Source organism: Cariama cristata, unplaced genomic scaffold (genome assembly GCF_000690535.1).
Source record: "Cariama cristata isolate BGI_N322 unplaced genomic scaffold, ASM69053v1 scaffold28364, whole genome shotgun sequence".
Classification (NCBI taxonomy): Eukaryota; Metazoa; Chordata; class Aves; order Cariamiformes; family Cariamidae; genus Cariama; species Cariama cristata.
This window is the reverse complement of record NW_009612942.1, coordinates 49,222-65,012: the sequence shown is the minus strand read 5'-3', so window position 1 is coordinate 65,012 and position 15,791 is coordinate 49,222. Positions and strand designations below refer to the sequence as shown.

The 15,791-nt window shown below is 40.9% G+C and overlaps 1 protein-coding gene across 1 annotated transcript in view; it reads left to right on the top strand.

Moving 5' to 3' along the window:
- Positions 1–15,791, top strand: part of LOC104160646 (MICOS complex subunit mic25-like) — a 114,926-nt gene that overhangs the window by 61,588 nt on the left and 37,547 nt on the right. Inside the window, exon 7 of the mRNA XM_009698828.1 lies at positions 15,167–15,302. Within this exon, the coding sequence (XP_009697130.1) occupies positions 15,167–15,302 (136 nt within the window). The remainder of the gene's footprint in view (positions 1–15,166; positions 15,303–15,791) is intronic.

Below are 15,791 nucleotides of genomic sequence, written 5' to 3'. Positions count from 1 at the left end.
TGCACTAACAGCTGTCCAAGAAAAATATTTTCTATAATTCTTTAATATTAATGAGTCTAAAGCAATTACACTGTCAAGAGCAGCACTCGGATCTCAGTTGGGTAAACAGTTGGCCAACATGCAGTAAACTGGAGTAGCAACATATGTAGTCCAGTTGGGTCCAGTCCAGACTGTATGATACTTAATTGCATAAATAGATAATATAGTAGTGATGAATATGTTAGTGGGGCGTACAGTATATTGTGCTGTCTTTATTTAAAATTATGTTTGGCTGCCAAAGCATCACATAACCTGTTGTAATTTCATATTTTTGTTTGGACAGTCAAGCAATAAGTTGCTAAAGAAGCCAAATCAAGGCAGCTAACACATTGCGTGCATTTTCATGCAGTTTTCCATAGTAGAATGCTAAATTCTGTTTTTAAATAAAATTTTAAAAATTCATAGGACATAAAGTTCTGACAGTCTTTGATCAGTTCAGTCTTTTCTTGGATTTGCTTCTACAGATGTGTGATCAGTTGTTGGAAACACAAGTAGCAATGATTTGTCCTTGTGACTTTGTAAAGGAAGAAATTGGGACCTTGGATTATGTTCTTTACTTGCTATTACGGACTGTAACTAACCTATTTTTATAGTAGTCTTAAGTTTGGTTCCTGAGGTCTCGGTTTCATTTGGTCTCTTCTGTTTCTTGTGGAGATGAAGACTGGTAACGTAGGAAATTCAGGCATGCAACCATTTCTCATAAGGGTTAGTGGCTGAAACCAATACAAATGCTAATGACTTCTTTCTTTCAAGATTCAGAAAATGTGTTTACAGTCTCTTATGGGTTCCTTCCCCTTTTCTTTTGAGCCGTTCTCATCTGCTAGTCCCTGGCTTCTGACCTTATTGTACAATGCTCTTCTATTCGATGGCAATATGAACTTGAGCCATCATAAAGGGACAGATTCCTTGGACTGTCTTCCTTGCAGCCGAAAGAGACACCTGCCCTAATGTGAATTTTGTGTGAAAAGATAACGTGGCTGAGGGGTGTCTTGAGAAGGGGCAAACTGTGTGGCACTAGTGAAACTGAGGGAGAAGGTGGACATCATACTTTCTATTTCTCTACAGTAGAAATTGCCAGCAATAGCCAGGATTGTGCTGAGCTGTGTGGTGGAGTACACAATGTGGGATTGATAATGCCCTTTGATAAGTGTACATGTGAGAAGAATCATTGCTTTACCCCACCTGCCCTCAGTGTACACGTCTCTTACAGCAGTATGCAGTGATCCTTTTTAGGATCCTTGCCTTGGTGTACAACATGCCCGTACAAGCACTCTTGCAGATGCCTGACGTGTGGGTCATGATAAGACTGAGACAGGGTCAGGGAAACTTCCTTTGTACATTAGCATTCATGCTTAATTGGTGGGACTTGAAGTCTGCGTGTTGTGAGGTCCTCTTGTTAGGCATTGTATGTACAAGTCTTTCTACAGCCTGTTCATGGTAATAAATTACAGGATCCTGTGACTTCACTGGAAAGAATAGTTTGCTCATCCTGTTTTGTGCTTTCATATTAGACGTACAAGCACAGTGGGTGCTAAGATAGGTAAGACTGATTTATGCAGATCTGGTAGCTTGGTTGGCAGGAGTAAACCGACACTCCAGCAAAATTACATGAACTGAAATATAGCCAGAGTATGAATGAAGCACAGGTCTGCCTGTTTCCAGTTCTGGACTACAACAGCTCCTGTAACGGAAGGAAACCAGAAGTGGTGCTTTCTCCATCTGCAGAGGAGAGTACATCTCCTTCCCATAGCATCTCTTCCCTGGCTTATATTATCCCTGTTTCACTGTGAAGTCTTTGACCTGCCCCTGGCACTTGTGCCTTGTGAGACCAATCTGCCCTGTATTTGTTGTCTTCTGCCATTGTATATCAGCATGGTTGATGGAGGAAGAGGGGAGTAGAGCTGGGGCTTTTTCCACAAGGAGTACCCTGTTCTTCGGAGTCCATGTTGAAGCAAAGATAAGAAATATCTGAAACAGAACCCCAGTGTTTTCTTGGCATTTACTGACTTTTGTAATTCTGTTATCAACACCTGCTGCTCTGCACAAGTGGTCAAGTGTTCCACAGACTATTTCCTCTCCTTGGTGATTATCAAGCGTTGCAAGATTTAGGAAGATTGTGCAAGCTTTCCACCAGTGACCCTTCACAGCATGCCTGCAAGGTAGGCAAGTAAACCTTCCTATCTCCTTTGTATAGAAACGGAGGTGAAGTACTTAATGCTGAGCTTCATATTAAATCACTGACCCAGTCGTTAGCTCTTGGTTTCTACTTCAAGGTAGGACGCTCAGCTTGATGGCTGCGTGGCCTGACTTCTGCAAAGGACTTTGTTCCTCATCTCTTCACCTGAACCCAGCCTGCTCCTGTCTCTGCATTCCTCTTACCACAGTTTCTCCTTCTTCTTTGTTCTGAGCTCTGTCCAACCTGTTTCTTTCTCCCAGGAAGAAAATCCTAGCAACAAGAAACCATTGAGCACAGCTTTCAGCCCCTTAAGCAACTTGCCCTTGTTGCTTACATCCTGTGGTGAATTGGACAGTTGCCACAGACATATTGTCTCAATGATGTTGTTATAATCAGTACATTATTATTTTTCTGTTTTGTTAACCAACAGAATTAAAGTCTGGGGACCTAGAACTTTTTTCCCCCCTCCTTCCCTGTTTAGCAAACTCTGCACATCAGTAACCACCCACAAAGGAAGCAGCGTGTAAATAAAAAGCCAGTGCTCCCCGCCCATCACTTCGTTCCACATCCTTTTCTCAGTGTTCATAGAGCCATGACTCAGACTGGCTTTAGAGAAGACAACTTGCTAATCCCCTCCCTGCTACAGAGAATAAAATGGCATTTCATTCCAAGCTCTATTAATGCGCTCGCTCCGGGGATAAAGCAGCACTCCCAAAAGGCAGTGGCCAAATTTTTTTTCTGTTGCGTTGTCTTTGTCTTCTTTTGAGTGTTACATTTAGATTAGCTTCTGAGGATTAAATGTTATTACAGTCCCTGAATCTGTTAAGGGGAAAGAAAAAACCATCAGTAAAGAGGTTATGGCTTAGTGCAGGCACTCTAGATTTATCCTCAAAATGCTGATTTTTTTAAAAATTTGATTTGTTTTCTTTTGTGAAGGTTGTCTTACCACGTTTTTATTTTATTTTTATAGTTGTTAAATTTGGATGCAAGAATTGGCATGAGTGGGGGTGTGACTCTCTCTAAAAGGTAAAGCTGCAGGAGTGGGGTGAGGAGATTAGGAAGCTGTTAAAAGATAAAATTGTTCTGAAGCTGTTTCCCTCTGAGATCTCCTTACCGTTTGCAGAACTGTTTCTGAAGCTGCTTACTGATGGCTGTGTTGCTTTGCATGTTGCGCTGAGAGGACTGCATATGCTTTACACTGTTATCAAGGAGTGCATAAAGAATGTCAGTATCTTATCCTGATAGAGATCAGCCTTGAATCCAAGGCAGCTTTCCAATGGAGAAACTGCCAAAGAGATTTACTCCATATGGGACTTAGTATCTAAGAGTTCCATTTAATGGTCCTAAGATCTTTAACTTAATGGACATGAGTGTTTAAGGTGATTATGTTAGAGAAACTGGCAAGTGGTAAGTATTCTTCTGGGCTGAACGTGGAGTAGAGAACCACACTGACTCAGTGGGGGTAGAGGGAGAAAGTTCATAGATGGACTGTCTGCTGGGAACAGGGAATTTATGGCTTACTTTCAGTACTCATGGAAATGAAGGTTTTATTGAATTGCACAAGATTTTATGAGGGTAATGGTCCCTCAATTAAAATGGCAACACTTACTGGAACCTAGAGGAACGACTTTTTTTTTTTTCTTGTTTGTGTAGAACTGGAAAGTTTATAAAATAGTTATGTAGTGGTACCTGAGTTTATTAATCTTGAAATCTACTGCAAGACCTCAGATATTTCAACAGAGGGCTGTGCCTGGGAGTCAAGATCTGAAATAGTTATTATGTGGACAGACGTGAAGCCCAGGGAGAAGAAGGGTAAAGACGACATCGTTTTCAAACAAAATTGCTCTGGGATTTCTCCTATCATTAGATTAGATAAATGATTAATTCAGTGCTGAAATTAAGATCCTCTGCAATAGGGATTTAAGAGTTTTCAGGAATAAAAGCCTGATTACTGCTCGGAGCTCATCCCCAGCCTTATCTCAACATAGTGCCTTTGTGCCCTGCAATGATGATACCTTCCCAAAAAATGATTTGACTCCACCCCGGTCCTGTTCTTCCCTCAGTGCTTGGTTTGTGCTAGTTGTTCCTTCTTCTGTCAGTGCTGAGTGTGTTTCATGTGATCTTTAGATAAAGAGATGAGTTATTAGTCAAAGCTTTGCTGTTTCTCATGTTTATAAAGTTGCTCTTAGTAGGAAATTGGAATATTGCTGTAAGAGACTATAAGGCATGAGTTTCCCCGAAGTAATTTCAAAAGAGGATAAAAGGGTAGATGAGTCAATTTTGACTTTGTGTCATTTTTACATGGTGTGAATTTTACTGAAAGAAAAACTTTCTGATCACTTTCAGTTCTGCTTCACAAAGATTTTCATTTTTTTACATTAACATGTGAACATTTTCTTTACGAATTCTGGAAGTCCCCTTGTTAAGCAACTGTTTGTACCAATGCATTGATTTCCAAGCAAGGTATGTTCCCCTACTACTTTAGGAATATGGTATGTGATAATAGAAGTTGAATATGTGTAATGGATTAGTGTAAATGTTCCCGTTGGGCAAGATTATTCTTTTTTTGAACTGAATTTTAAATCTTGAAAATTTATTAGATTGCATACTTTATCCAAGCTGTGGAATCTTCTTTCTGAAGTTCGGTTCTTGGGGATTACTAAGATGCTGGTTCTAAAAAAGACTTCCTTTTTGCCCAGTTAGTAAAATAACGTTCTTATCTGGTGTTCACAGTATTGTCTTTCCTCTCATGCATGATGAAGGATGACTAATAAATCAGTCCAATGAACTGAGATTGCAGTTCTGTTAGTGCTGAAAACTACTGTAAAATATTAATATGTCTTTTCAAAATTGCAAGAGCATTTCTTCAAAGGTACCTTGGTAGAACTTGGGAATTTATAAAATAAGACCTGAATAGCAAAGGAAGAGGTGCCAAAGATTCCATGTAGTCTGTTAGGGATGTTTCTATTGCTATCGATTTTTACATGGAAGGCACTTGTATTCTGTAGTAATGTTGCCATTATAAAACCCTTAGATCAGGGTTTGTTGGCAGACCAAATCCAGATTGTTTTCAAAAGCATGGATATTTGTGCAGCTGTTAAAACAAGCCACAGACATACTTTGTGCATCAGAGTACATGAAACATTTCAGTTCAAAACTCTTTATCATGGAGAATGCGGTGAAAATAGAAGCAGATCTCTGCCCTCAGATTGGGAATTACATATTCCACTGTGTACCATGGTGGAAGCCAGGTTTCTCCAGATTTCATAGTATTTTATTGTGTATTTAGATGTAATGACAGATCCACACCAAAGTCCAGAACCTCTTGTGCCTTTGGTCCCCCTCTCCCCTTGGCTTCAGGTGGGAAAGGTATCATGAATATTAATTAATGACCCAGCTCAGCTTATTCCTACTGTGTTTTTCTTCCTCTGTCTTCCAGCGTGTGTGTTGTATAGTGTGCTGGTCGTAACAGCACAGGGTTGATTTGTAGAGGATTGAGGTTAAAGTTGTCTGGGGAAGCTTTCCAAAAAGAGTGGTGAATTAAAGATGTCAGAAGCAATAATGCCTGGGAAACCACTTGTTACCAGTGAGTTAATGACTTGTTTTCTAATTAGCAGCCTAAGGCAAAGTTGAGGTAACACTCGTAACAATCTGGTCATTAATTCAGTAGCAGCTAATTTCAAGGACAATGTTGCTATTTTGAACAGTAATTGTATTCCTGATTCTGGCTTATACGGGCTGTGCAAAGTGTCTTTACTTGCTGTTGAGTCAGAGTCTCCTCCTGGTGCAATGGAGGGATGATAGGAGAGACCAAAGGCAAGTACCAGTGGGGGAAATTTGAAGAGAAAAATAGTTTGTTCTGTAGGTCAGAGCTTCTGTATCTTCACCTTCTGAGGAAATAAGAACTGTGGCAGGACAGCTGTGGACACCTTCTATTGTGATGATCCATCTGCACAGTGGAAGTTGGTGGTGTTTGATGTTGTTGGCTGATGAGATTGAGGTCCTTTCCTCCCTTATTAAAAGGAGTGAAAAACCATCTCTGCCATCAGACCAGCCTTTGATGACTTTATTTAATCATTTATTTGTTTGGTGTGATTTTAATAGTTCATGAAGTTACTCTGATAAAATAGGTTTCCAGGCTATGGGGTCCCATCAGCTTTTGGAGTCTCAAGGTCAGGTGATACTCAACCTACTGTGAGAGGACCTTGTTGGGGTTGGTTCTTCCTTCCTATCCTTTCATTTTCCTTGTTAGTCCTGGAAGTGTCTCTTGCTTTCCTGTCTGGGATATATACACACCACGTCAACCACAATCGTAACTAATTTGGCCCCAAAAAAGTGGTATTTGGAAGACAGGAGCACTTGCTTAGTCAGAGATGAATATTGTTTCTTCAGAGAGAACTTCTCAGCGTTATGCTGACTGTGACTGACAGCACGATGGAGCAGCCTCAAGTAGGCATGGGTCTCATTAACTCACCTGAGACATGTCATGTGCTCTTCTCCAAACTTAAAACCATGTTATCTAAATTATTTTCTATAAGGAGTTTTTCAATTCTCTGAGGACTTACTGAAATTATAGTATTTATTTAAAAACAAACAAACAAAAAATCCCAGCCTCCCCCCAAAAACAGACTTCAAGGCTTTGTGTGTGTTCTTTGAAAGTACCATTATTGATGTTCTCTGGGGGATGAGTAGCTGCTTAATGGGGATCTTGCTGAGTCAGTACTCAGCAAATTGCACAGCATGGTAAAAGGGGTCACTGTGGTTTTGAAGATTAGAACATGTGGGCAGAAGCAATGGGATTTTTTTTTAATAAGGTGAATGTTTAGCTTCAGATCCCACCTGAACTTTACTGCTGGCAGCTTCATTCTCCTCTCAAAATTTGTTTCGGCATCTTTAGCAGAATATGCCACTCTGTACAGAATATACTAATGGACTCCTATTTTTGTCCGTCACTGATACCCCTTTGTGTAGTGTGGTGTAAACTGTAGGGACCTAGTACAGTGCTTAGTGGCATTTTAGAAAAGTAACTGCTGTTCAAATGAGTGGTCAGGGTTTTCTTTTAAAAAGAACATTTTGTTAGCAGTCTGACATCATTACAAGATCATCTCACATAGGAAAAATTTACTGAACCTGTCTGTCCCTCATGTCTTGCTGTTATATGAAATCTGCATATCACATCTTCAGTTACTTTCGTTAGAATACTTTTTGGGGACGGATTTAATAGACCAACAAAGAATGCAGGCCCAGGGTTCTACCAGCAGGCAGTTCCCCAGCTAACTTCCAGACGTTATAGCACTACCACAATCTGTATATTAGGGCCAGTGCTGCATACGTTCTGTAAGCTACATGCATTCCCTTCCTAACCTGAGTTCTTAACTAGTTTTCAGATGTCGTTTTTTATCTGGAGAAAGAAAATCCCTATTTGGGTCACTTGTTGGACTGTGTGTTGTTTTCAGATTCAGTTATTGCTTGCTATATTGCTTTTCTGCCTTGTGGGAGCTGAGCCAGCTTCCTTTCTGATTCAGAGAACTCCTTCCAGCAACAAGATATTCCTGCTTGGCTTCCAAGACCGTTTTGCTGCTAACTTTAGGTTCTTCATCTTTGCTAGTCAACTTTTAGTAGCTTGGCATCTTTGGAAAAAATGGTGCATGGCTTTGTGGGCAGGAGATCCAGTTCTGTTAGTTTCTGTATCTCTTGGCAAGTGAAGGAAGAGGCAGTAGTTTTCCTTTCATCTTCCAAACTGGCAGTTTCTCATAACTCAGTATTCTACCATCATAATCAGTAAAGAATTTACATCTAAATGTACATTGGAATTATGCACTTGTGGGGAAAAGTCTCTCATTATTCCAAACCACTTGCCATCTGCCATGCAGAATGCTAATAGAGATGATTAGTTATTGCGTTTGCAGGTTCAGTAGGATAGGGATCATTTAATTTTATATGGTTTCATACAGTTTTTTGTATATTTCTACCCTCCTCCTCCCCGAGATACCCACAGCCCACCACCGAAACCCCAGTGCCTGCAGCTTATGGGGTGCTAACGAAGCCAGTTAAATTTGGTTGAAACTGCACTTGGCAAAGCACAATAAAATATAAATCAAAGTCTTTTAGGATGATCTGTTGGTCAAATGGGAAATGACCGCTTGCGTGAGAGGATAAACCATGTAGGAGGACAGGAGAGTTTGTGTTAAGTTGGAGTAAGTTAAGATAGAGAGCTGGAACCAGCATTGGATAGGTCGCACAATCTCTTTGTATCAATTCCATCACTGAGATGGGGCGATTGTTGCTGAATTTCCAAAATTAGAGGTTGTTACAGAAAACTGCTAAGTTTTAGTTGTTTTCCACTTCAATCTCTATGTTTTAGACTTTGGGTTTTGGGGTTTTTTTTTGTTTGAAGAAGAAAATGGGGTTAGGTCAGGCTGTTTGCACTGGATGCAGTACAGTGACGCAAGTAGTTGCTGACACTTGAGATTTGGACATTTGTGTTAACTTTTGTTCTCAGTGATAGAATCTAATTACTTACACGGGAGAAGATTTCAGAACAGCTTCTGCGTATCTGATCAGAAGGAAAGGAGGTATCTGTCCTGGAAAGAACAAGGGTGCACCGAGTGCACAAATTGCAGTGGGGAATTGTGTGGCAGCTTCAAACAAGCTGTCAAAACAGGAATAGAGATTGGGAAGTACTTGAGTGACAAATTTTGTAGGATCACAGCGTCACCCAGAAACTCATAGTACTTTGTAAATATGCATTCATTAGGCACTTCCATGGACAAGGTAGGGAAAAAGAGAATCAGGTGACCTGTTGTTGAAATGCAGCTGTCGAGGGGGAGAAAGAGAGGGGAAGTACTGCAGCTGTGCAGTAGTGTGCTGCAGACAATGTGACAAGGCATATGAGAAGGGTTTAGAAAGACAGGAATACAACTGCTTCAGCTGAAATTTGAAGGAAATGCCCCTATTCTTGTGAAAATTGTCATGAGGTTTCACTTTTTCTTTTAGTCCATCTCCTCTTGCTCTATACAGTATGTTACTTCTGGAGGCCTTGTGTTCCATCCAAATCAGTGGCAAAGCCTGACGAGCAGTGTTTTGAATACACGAGGCTGATCAGAAATACTTCCTTCCTGATCACATTAGTTTATTTTCATGAGGCATGCAGTTTGTTTACGCAGTGCTAGGTTATGTAGGTTAAATATTACAGGCTTTTTAGTAGACATTTGGTTAATCTATTAAGCTTCTTCCATCTCTTACTTCTCTTGCCAGACAGCTACAACATGACTCTTCCCTCTTTCATTCAAGCTGTGTTATCAAGCTGACTTGCAGGATCAGGGAATCCCATAGGTTGTAGTGAGGCCATAGCGTTTGCTTTGTGATAGCGCAGCATCCTGCAGTCTATGCTGAAAGTTAGCTTTCCTGGCTGTTTGTTCTGTGCTGATGAGTTTGCTATATGTGAATGAAATGCTTCGATTGTGTTTAATTTTCTGCTGTAAATGTCAAGGATGCAATAATGAGAGAGGATGGAACCTTTCTATGTGCTGTGTATTGCATCTGTCTGGAGTTATTTTTCTGACATGTTAAAGAGAAGCCATCAGAGCCAACTGCTACCCAAGGGAGAATGCAGTTTTACAGGTCAGTTAACCACTTATTGTTTTTTATATACGTACAGTACAGCATGGCAGCACACCACATTTATGTGACCAAAGCATCACTGAGCTTAGTCTGAAATGGGTGTAATGTACCCTAGATATATAAACATGCTAACCAACTATATGACACGTCTCTGATTCCTTCCTGACATGCAGAAACTGCTGCTCTGTGCCCTGCATTTTGCTCGCAGTGCTACCCGTGCACCTTGTTGCTGACCTCTGAGGCTGTCTGCACTGTAGTGACAGTGGTGACTAATGTGGTTTGCTCAAGTTAGCTCAGACACTGGTCTTAGTCAAATAATGCAGCAGAAAGCAGCTAATCCAGTTGTTGGATTTTGCAGCCTGCAGGAAATTCCAGGTTACTGCCCCATTTAGGTTGCTGCTTGCAGCTGTATACTGGAGCTAACTACTCTAAAGTTGGCTTCTATGAGGGACCCTGTGTGTCTTTGTTTTTCACTTTCTGAGCAGAGGTATAGAAATCTCTAGGTTTAGATACCATCAGTCTCTATCTTGAGTTTTTTCTCAGCTTGAATGGTTTCCCAGAGTAAAAGGTAAAAAGAGGTTCTTTGAACTCCATCTGGAATTGCTGTTCTGACCGGTAAAGCCAAGTGTGATGGTGTGGTACTGACTGTGGAGTTACTGATTTTGCACTAGTCTAAAGAGCTGCCAAGTCCTAAAGCGTTAAAGTTGTATCTCTGCTTGGCTAGTCTGATTTTTCAGCTGGGTGGAAGGACTAGCAAATACATACGCATCTTCTGGCTTTCCAATACTGAGTTCATAATTCTTCTTCCAAAAAGGCAACCTATCAGCAGCAACTAACTAGTAGCCGTTGTGCTGTGTGAAACCTTCTGTCTATGGAGTCTGTATCCTGATGGTAATATCTTAATTGCTTCTTGCAGTAAGTTTGTGTGTTTGTCTTTGGAAACTGTGTTGCTTCTTGATTAATTAAAGGACATTTAGACCAGCACTCTTCCTACTATTGCAGAGCTTATGATGGGAATTCTCGAAGAACCTTACTTTGACATCCCAGAGGCTTAGCACTTCTTCATGGGGTTTATATCCATGTAGAAATGAATTTTCTGAGACAAATGAATGCATTTATTGACTGGAGCAGCCATTACCTGCTGCTATTGAACAGTTAGGAGAGGGTTAAGAAGAAAACCTCTTCTGAGCCACTAGATTGGCCCTGACTAAGATGAATGTCTAATTCACTCCCAGCGTCCTTACTGCTGCCAGTAATAAAAAGCTTGCTTCACATATTCACCCCACTGCAGACGTTTCTCTTAAATTAAATATCAAGAGGACATATAATAGCACGATTCCACGCCAAGCCAATATTATCAGATTGATGTCAGCAGTGATAATAGAAGAAGGATAAGTTGATGAGATTTCATTTATTAAATAAAGGGAATACGCAGTGATAGAGAGGATTTGGTAACTCTCAGTGTGTCAAAATGCAGCAAGATCGTGCTCGTTCTGTCTTACCTCAAGGGATAGCAGAGAGAAGGATGCCCTTTGTTTCATTTTAAGGAAACCTCTTCCTTCATTTCCAGACAAAGACCTGATTTAGATCCCTCCATGGGAGGGGGAAAGGACAATCTGAAATCATGGATTTCATGTGTACGTAGCCTTCCTTCCCATTGAACAGTGGTGAGGCAAAGGTTTCTTTCCTCACTGTGAGGGGGGAGGCACTGCTAATGAGTTTTATTTCTAGATTCATCCTTTTCTTTTTCCCACCTGTCATCTTTTCTCCTTTAAACAGATGAGAGCGTGTGTTATTGGTTTAATCTTTCATATTCTGTATGTTCTGCATTTATTTCCAAGGTATTGTCAGAGCTCATCTCCCATATTTCCTGGCCCCTCCTAGCCCAGCCTTTCTCTTTTACCTTTCTCATAGCTGCTATAAATGAGCCTCTTACCTCTGTTTTGATAACAGCGGTAGCAATCGCAACATGTTTTATTTTAGACAGAGGCTAATTGTCTACCTTATTTGGTGGTGGCATATTATGCTTAAAACTGTGACCTGTTTTAGAAGAAAGGTCAAAGCGTACTAGACTTCTGCTCTTTATGTATTCAAACCTCATCCCTGCTCCACCATGTTTCTTCCCCCTCGTTGTGTAAGAAATAATAATAAAAACTCTCAAACAATGAGATGTTTACCAAGAGCAGTGTGGTGGAGTGTCCAGAAGATAAATTTTTCTAAAGGTTAGTTAGTGCCAACAGCCTTGAGCTGGGCTGAGGTTGAAGGGAGATAGCTGATGAAGGTCCACCTCTTTTGGAAGTCGACGTGGCATTGCTCTCAAGAGAGGACACTGCTGGTCTACATCAGGTTTTTCATGTTTAATTCCTTTTCCTTTCAGATATGTACAAGTAAAGCCAGACAACTGTAAGCTGCAACTGGTGTGTAGGGCTGTAGTTCCCCCTTGCATGGAAATCTTGCAACCTGAAGTTAAGAGACTTAACGTGAGCGGGAGAGTGGCATTCCTTTGAGTTAGATAGGACAGCAGTAGTGATTGCTGTGCTGGGAGGAAAGCTCCTCAAGCAATTGTTCACCAAAGCAGTTCAGATACCCCTTTTCAGTCCAGATGGGTACCAGAACTAGTCTGCTGGATGTGGGTGACTTGTGTACTCCCGGACTCTGCAGGATATACTTCCTTATGGTGAGCTAACTTTTACTTCTTGTCTCTCCGTTTCATAGATCACACTGCATGGTGGGACACAGTGACAGTTATCTCCCAAGCAGCACTAGCTCCCCGCTTCAGAGTGAAATGTCATTCTCAGTGGGATTTAACTTGTTCTGCTGAATTTCCAGTTCACTTGTGAATGCACTAATATATTGCTTTGTGTAATCTGTATTGATAATCACCTTAACCAACTTTGCGTTACGTTGATTAGTTCCTCTAAATCTGTTTTGAGAAGCTGATACAATTGATGCATAACCACAGTTTGAGATTTTATTTTTGAGAAATAAAGGAGAGTATTCTTGTTATTATTCTGGGTACCTAGTACCCAATAAATCCTCTCTGTGTTGTGGGAAGTGGCAGGTACGAATGCTGACTTAGGTACTTGCCAGGCAACGCATGCCATTCTGTGCTGATTGATCCCTTGTCTCTGGTAGGCTTTAGGCAGGAGCACTCACTCTGGGGCTTCTTGCTCGCCACTGCATGGCTTTTAAATAGCCCTCTGTGCTGTGGGCTGAGCACCACAGGGTCTCCTAAAGAAGAGGGACACAGACTTTGCACTACTGTCTGAGTCCATAGGTGAGTCCTAGCTTTATATTTACTTTAGCAATGAAGACTGATGCCATAGGAGGGACAGTGAAGGAACAGACCAAAAAAACCAGACACAATTCCTATATCTCTCTGTACTGACAGTGGCAGCCTCAAGCATTCTTCTAAATATTTCTGAGATGTTTGTACCATATTGTTCAGTTCAGATGAATACAGACTGTTTTGTGGCATACTGTACCTTTTTGCTCTTCCAGCTCTCCGCATGAAAATTACAAAATGCCCTTCAGTTTGACGTGGCTGAGTTTAAAAAACCTAATTTTAAAAGTCTTAACTTTTTCAATGAATTGAGGGATTTGGTGGTATTTCCTGACCTGGTATTGTTTGGTATCGTTTCCACAGTCTTGCTGATTTGATTAGAGTGATATTAAAGTTAGTGACAAAGCAAAATGCCAACATTATGAGTTTCTGAAGCTCTCCCTGGGTTCTTTTCTATTCCAAAATCTGAAGATTTTTTTAGAATATGGATTTTTAGAGGCTTTAAAGGTGATTTGCGATGGAACATAGAAATTGGAAATGCACGCTAGCCTCTAGAGTCCATGCATGGAATAAGTTTCTTCTAAAAGCTGTAAGATTAGTAAAGAGGTGGAAAAAGGAAATCTGTACAGTATCTTTGGCGGTTTCTGACCTAAACCTCAGTGTTTTAAAGTGTGGTTGTCAGACTATTACTGATAAATTCTTAGTCTGTCCATGTATGTTGGCCGTAAGACTGAGGACTAAAGAAGTAGCATTTGGAGTATGTCTCATCCAAACTATTTTGAGGGAGCAACTAGGTTGCTGATATGGAAAGGATGGAATTTTTTTCTTCTTTTGGCCCTTGTACTTGCCTTCCTGAGCACCTTACAAAAATGAGCATGATTTGGAAATTTATAGCTGAGCTCTCCAAAAGCTTTTAGAAGATCCTGGTTTAAGATTTCATGTTTCTTAGAAATCTCTTCCACCTGAGAGAATGAGACACGCACAGGAACCAGGTCATGTTTTCTCTCTGTCTCACTGTGAAGCCCTGTTGCTGAATGAGTGCCTGTTGTTACTGTGGAAATGAATGCATCATCGCATGGCGTTAATGCCTGCCTGTAGCATCAAGCGCTTTGGAAGGAAGAGGTACATTTGATGTTTGGGCACAGATCTCTCTAGGCATATTGGGGCAGAAAATGCAAGGAATTAAATGAATTTGTGACTTAGGAGGCGGCATCTGAGGATTGCTACACCTAAGCATATGTTCTCTTGTTCTCTGGTAAAACATACCATGGCAATTGTGCTGCAAATTCCTGCAATTTGTGTCTGCCTGTCTGTGCAGCTGATGACACTGTCATTACTGTGTTTGTGCCATTGTTGCTGGTATTGTTTTACAACGACCTTCCCCTTTATTGGTACTGTTGCTGATGATGTGCCATATGTACACATGCACATTAGAGTATAAGAACATCATCCCTAATTGTTCTTGGGTAGCTGTCAATGCCATTTACAGGGTATGAGTACTAATTGCTTCAGAAATACAAAGAAACAGATATCTGGTCTTGCTATTATTCCATTTTTTCTAGTCACTAGAAGAATTGCAGTGCTTTCAACCATGTTGGATTTTTTGAAGTGTTTAAACAGATGAGAATTCAATAGATCGAGGTGGCTTATTCAACAAGTCCGTTCAGTTCCTTGTCAGACTGTTACAGATCTAGTGCAGGCCTAGCCAGGATTCCTGAGTTTTGCCAAAGATTTCCAATGTGAGTTGGTGAAATCATTAAACCTCCTAGAGATTTTTTTGTTGTTTTGTTTTCTCTAAGGATGAAACAGCCTTCCACACAACCTAGAAAGAACGTGTTCCTTCTTTCTGTGAAGTATCCTGGATTTTTCAGCTGAAAGGCCACTGTTGCTCATTTGACCCACTTTGATGATTGCTGCTCCCACCAGTTTCTCTATTAGGACTAGATGACTCCAAAACAAGATTATTATGTGTGTCACTGGTAAAGTGATACTAAGCGAGTGAAAACTTCTCTTCACACATCTTTCTATGCTTGTTTTCCCTGCAGGAGGAGGAACACTGATCCTGTCTGTGCAAGCCTGCAGTCTGAAATTCTGAAGTGCTACCAAGAAAACAAACGTGAAGTGCTCAAATGCTCGGAGCTGGCTAAGGAATATCAGCGCTGTGTTAGTGCAGCTCAGAAGGTAACAAAAGCTCCCCTGTTGTACTTGCTGGCTTTGCTATGTTGTTTTGCATGGTGTTTTCTTCTGGGAAGTGTTTCTGAGAGCTGTAGTATCTGTTAGTCAAATTGTGATCTTCACAGGAGACAAATTTTCCCTGGGATCCAGTTTCCTACATTGATTCCATATTTCCCAGTCACGCTGTGATATGTCCCAACTTCACTCCCATCAGTAAGTCCTGTTGTACTGAGCTGCCACCAAAACAGTGGCACTGATGCTCCTAGGTTTCAATCGGGCACAATGGTTTTCCCAAGTTTTGCCTTCTTGGATGCTGTATACTGCAAATGGTAGGCAAATCCGTTTTGCAATATTTTGAGTGGGCTCTGAACTTTCTTGTTATGGGACTTCACAGTTGGAGGTCTTGCTTCTTTTCGTTGCTGCACGAGGAAGGCTCTTCTTTACTGGGCAAAGCTGCTGCCTGTTAAGAAAATTGCACACTCCTAAAAACTGTTC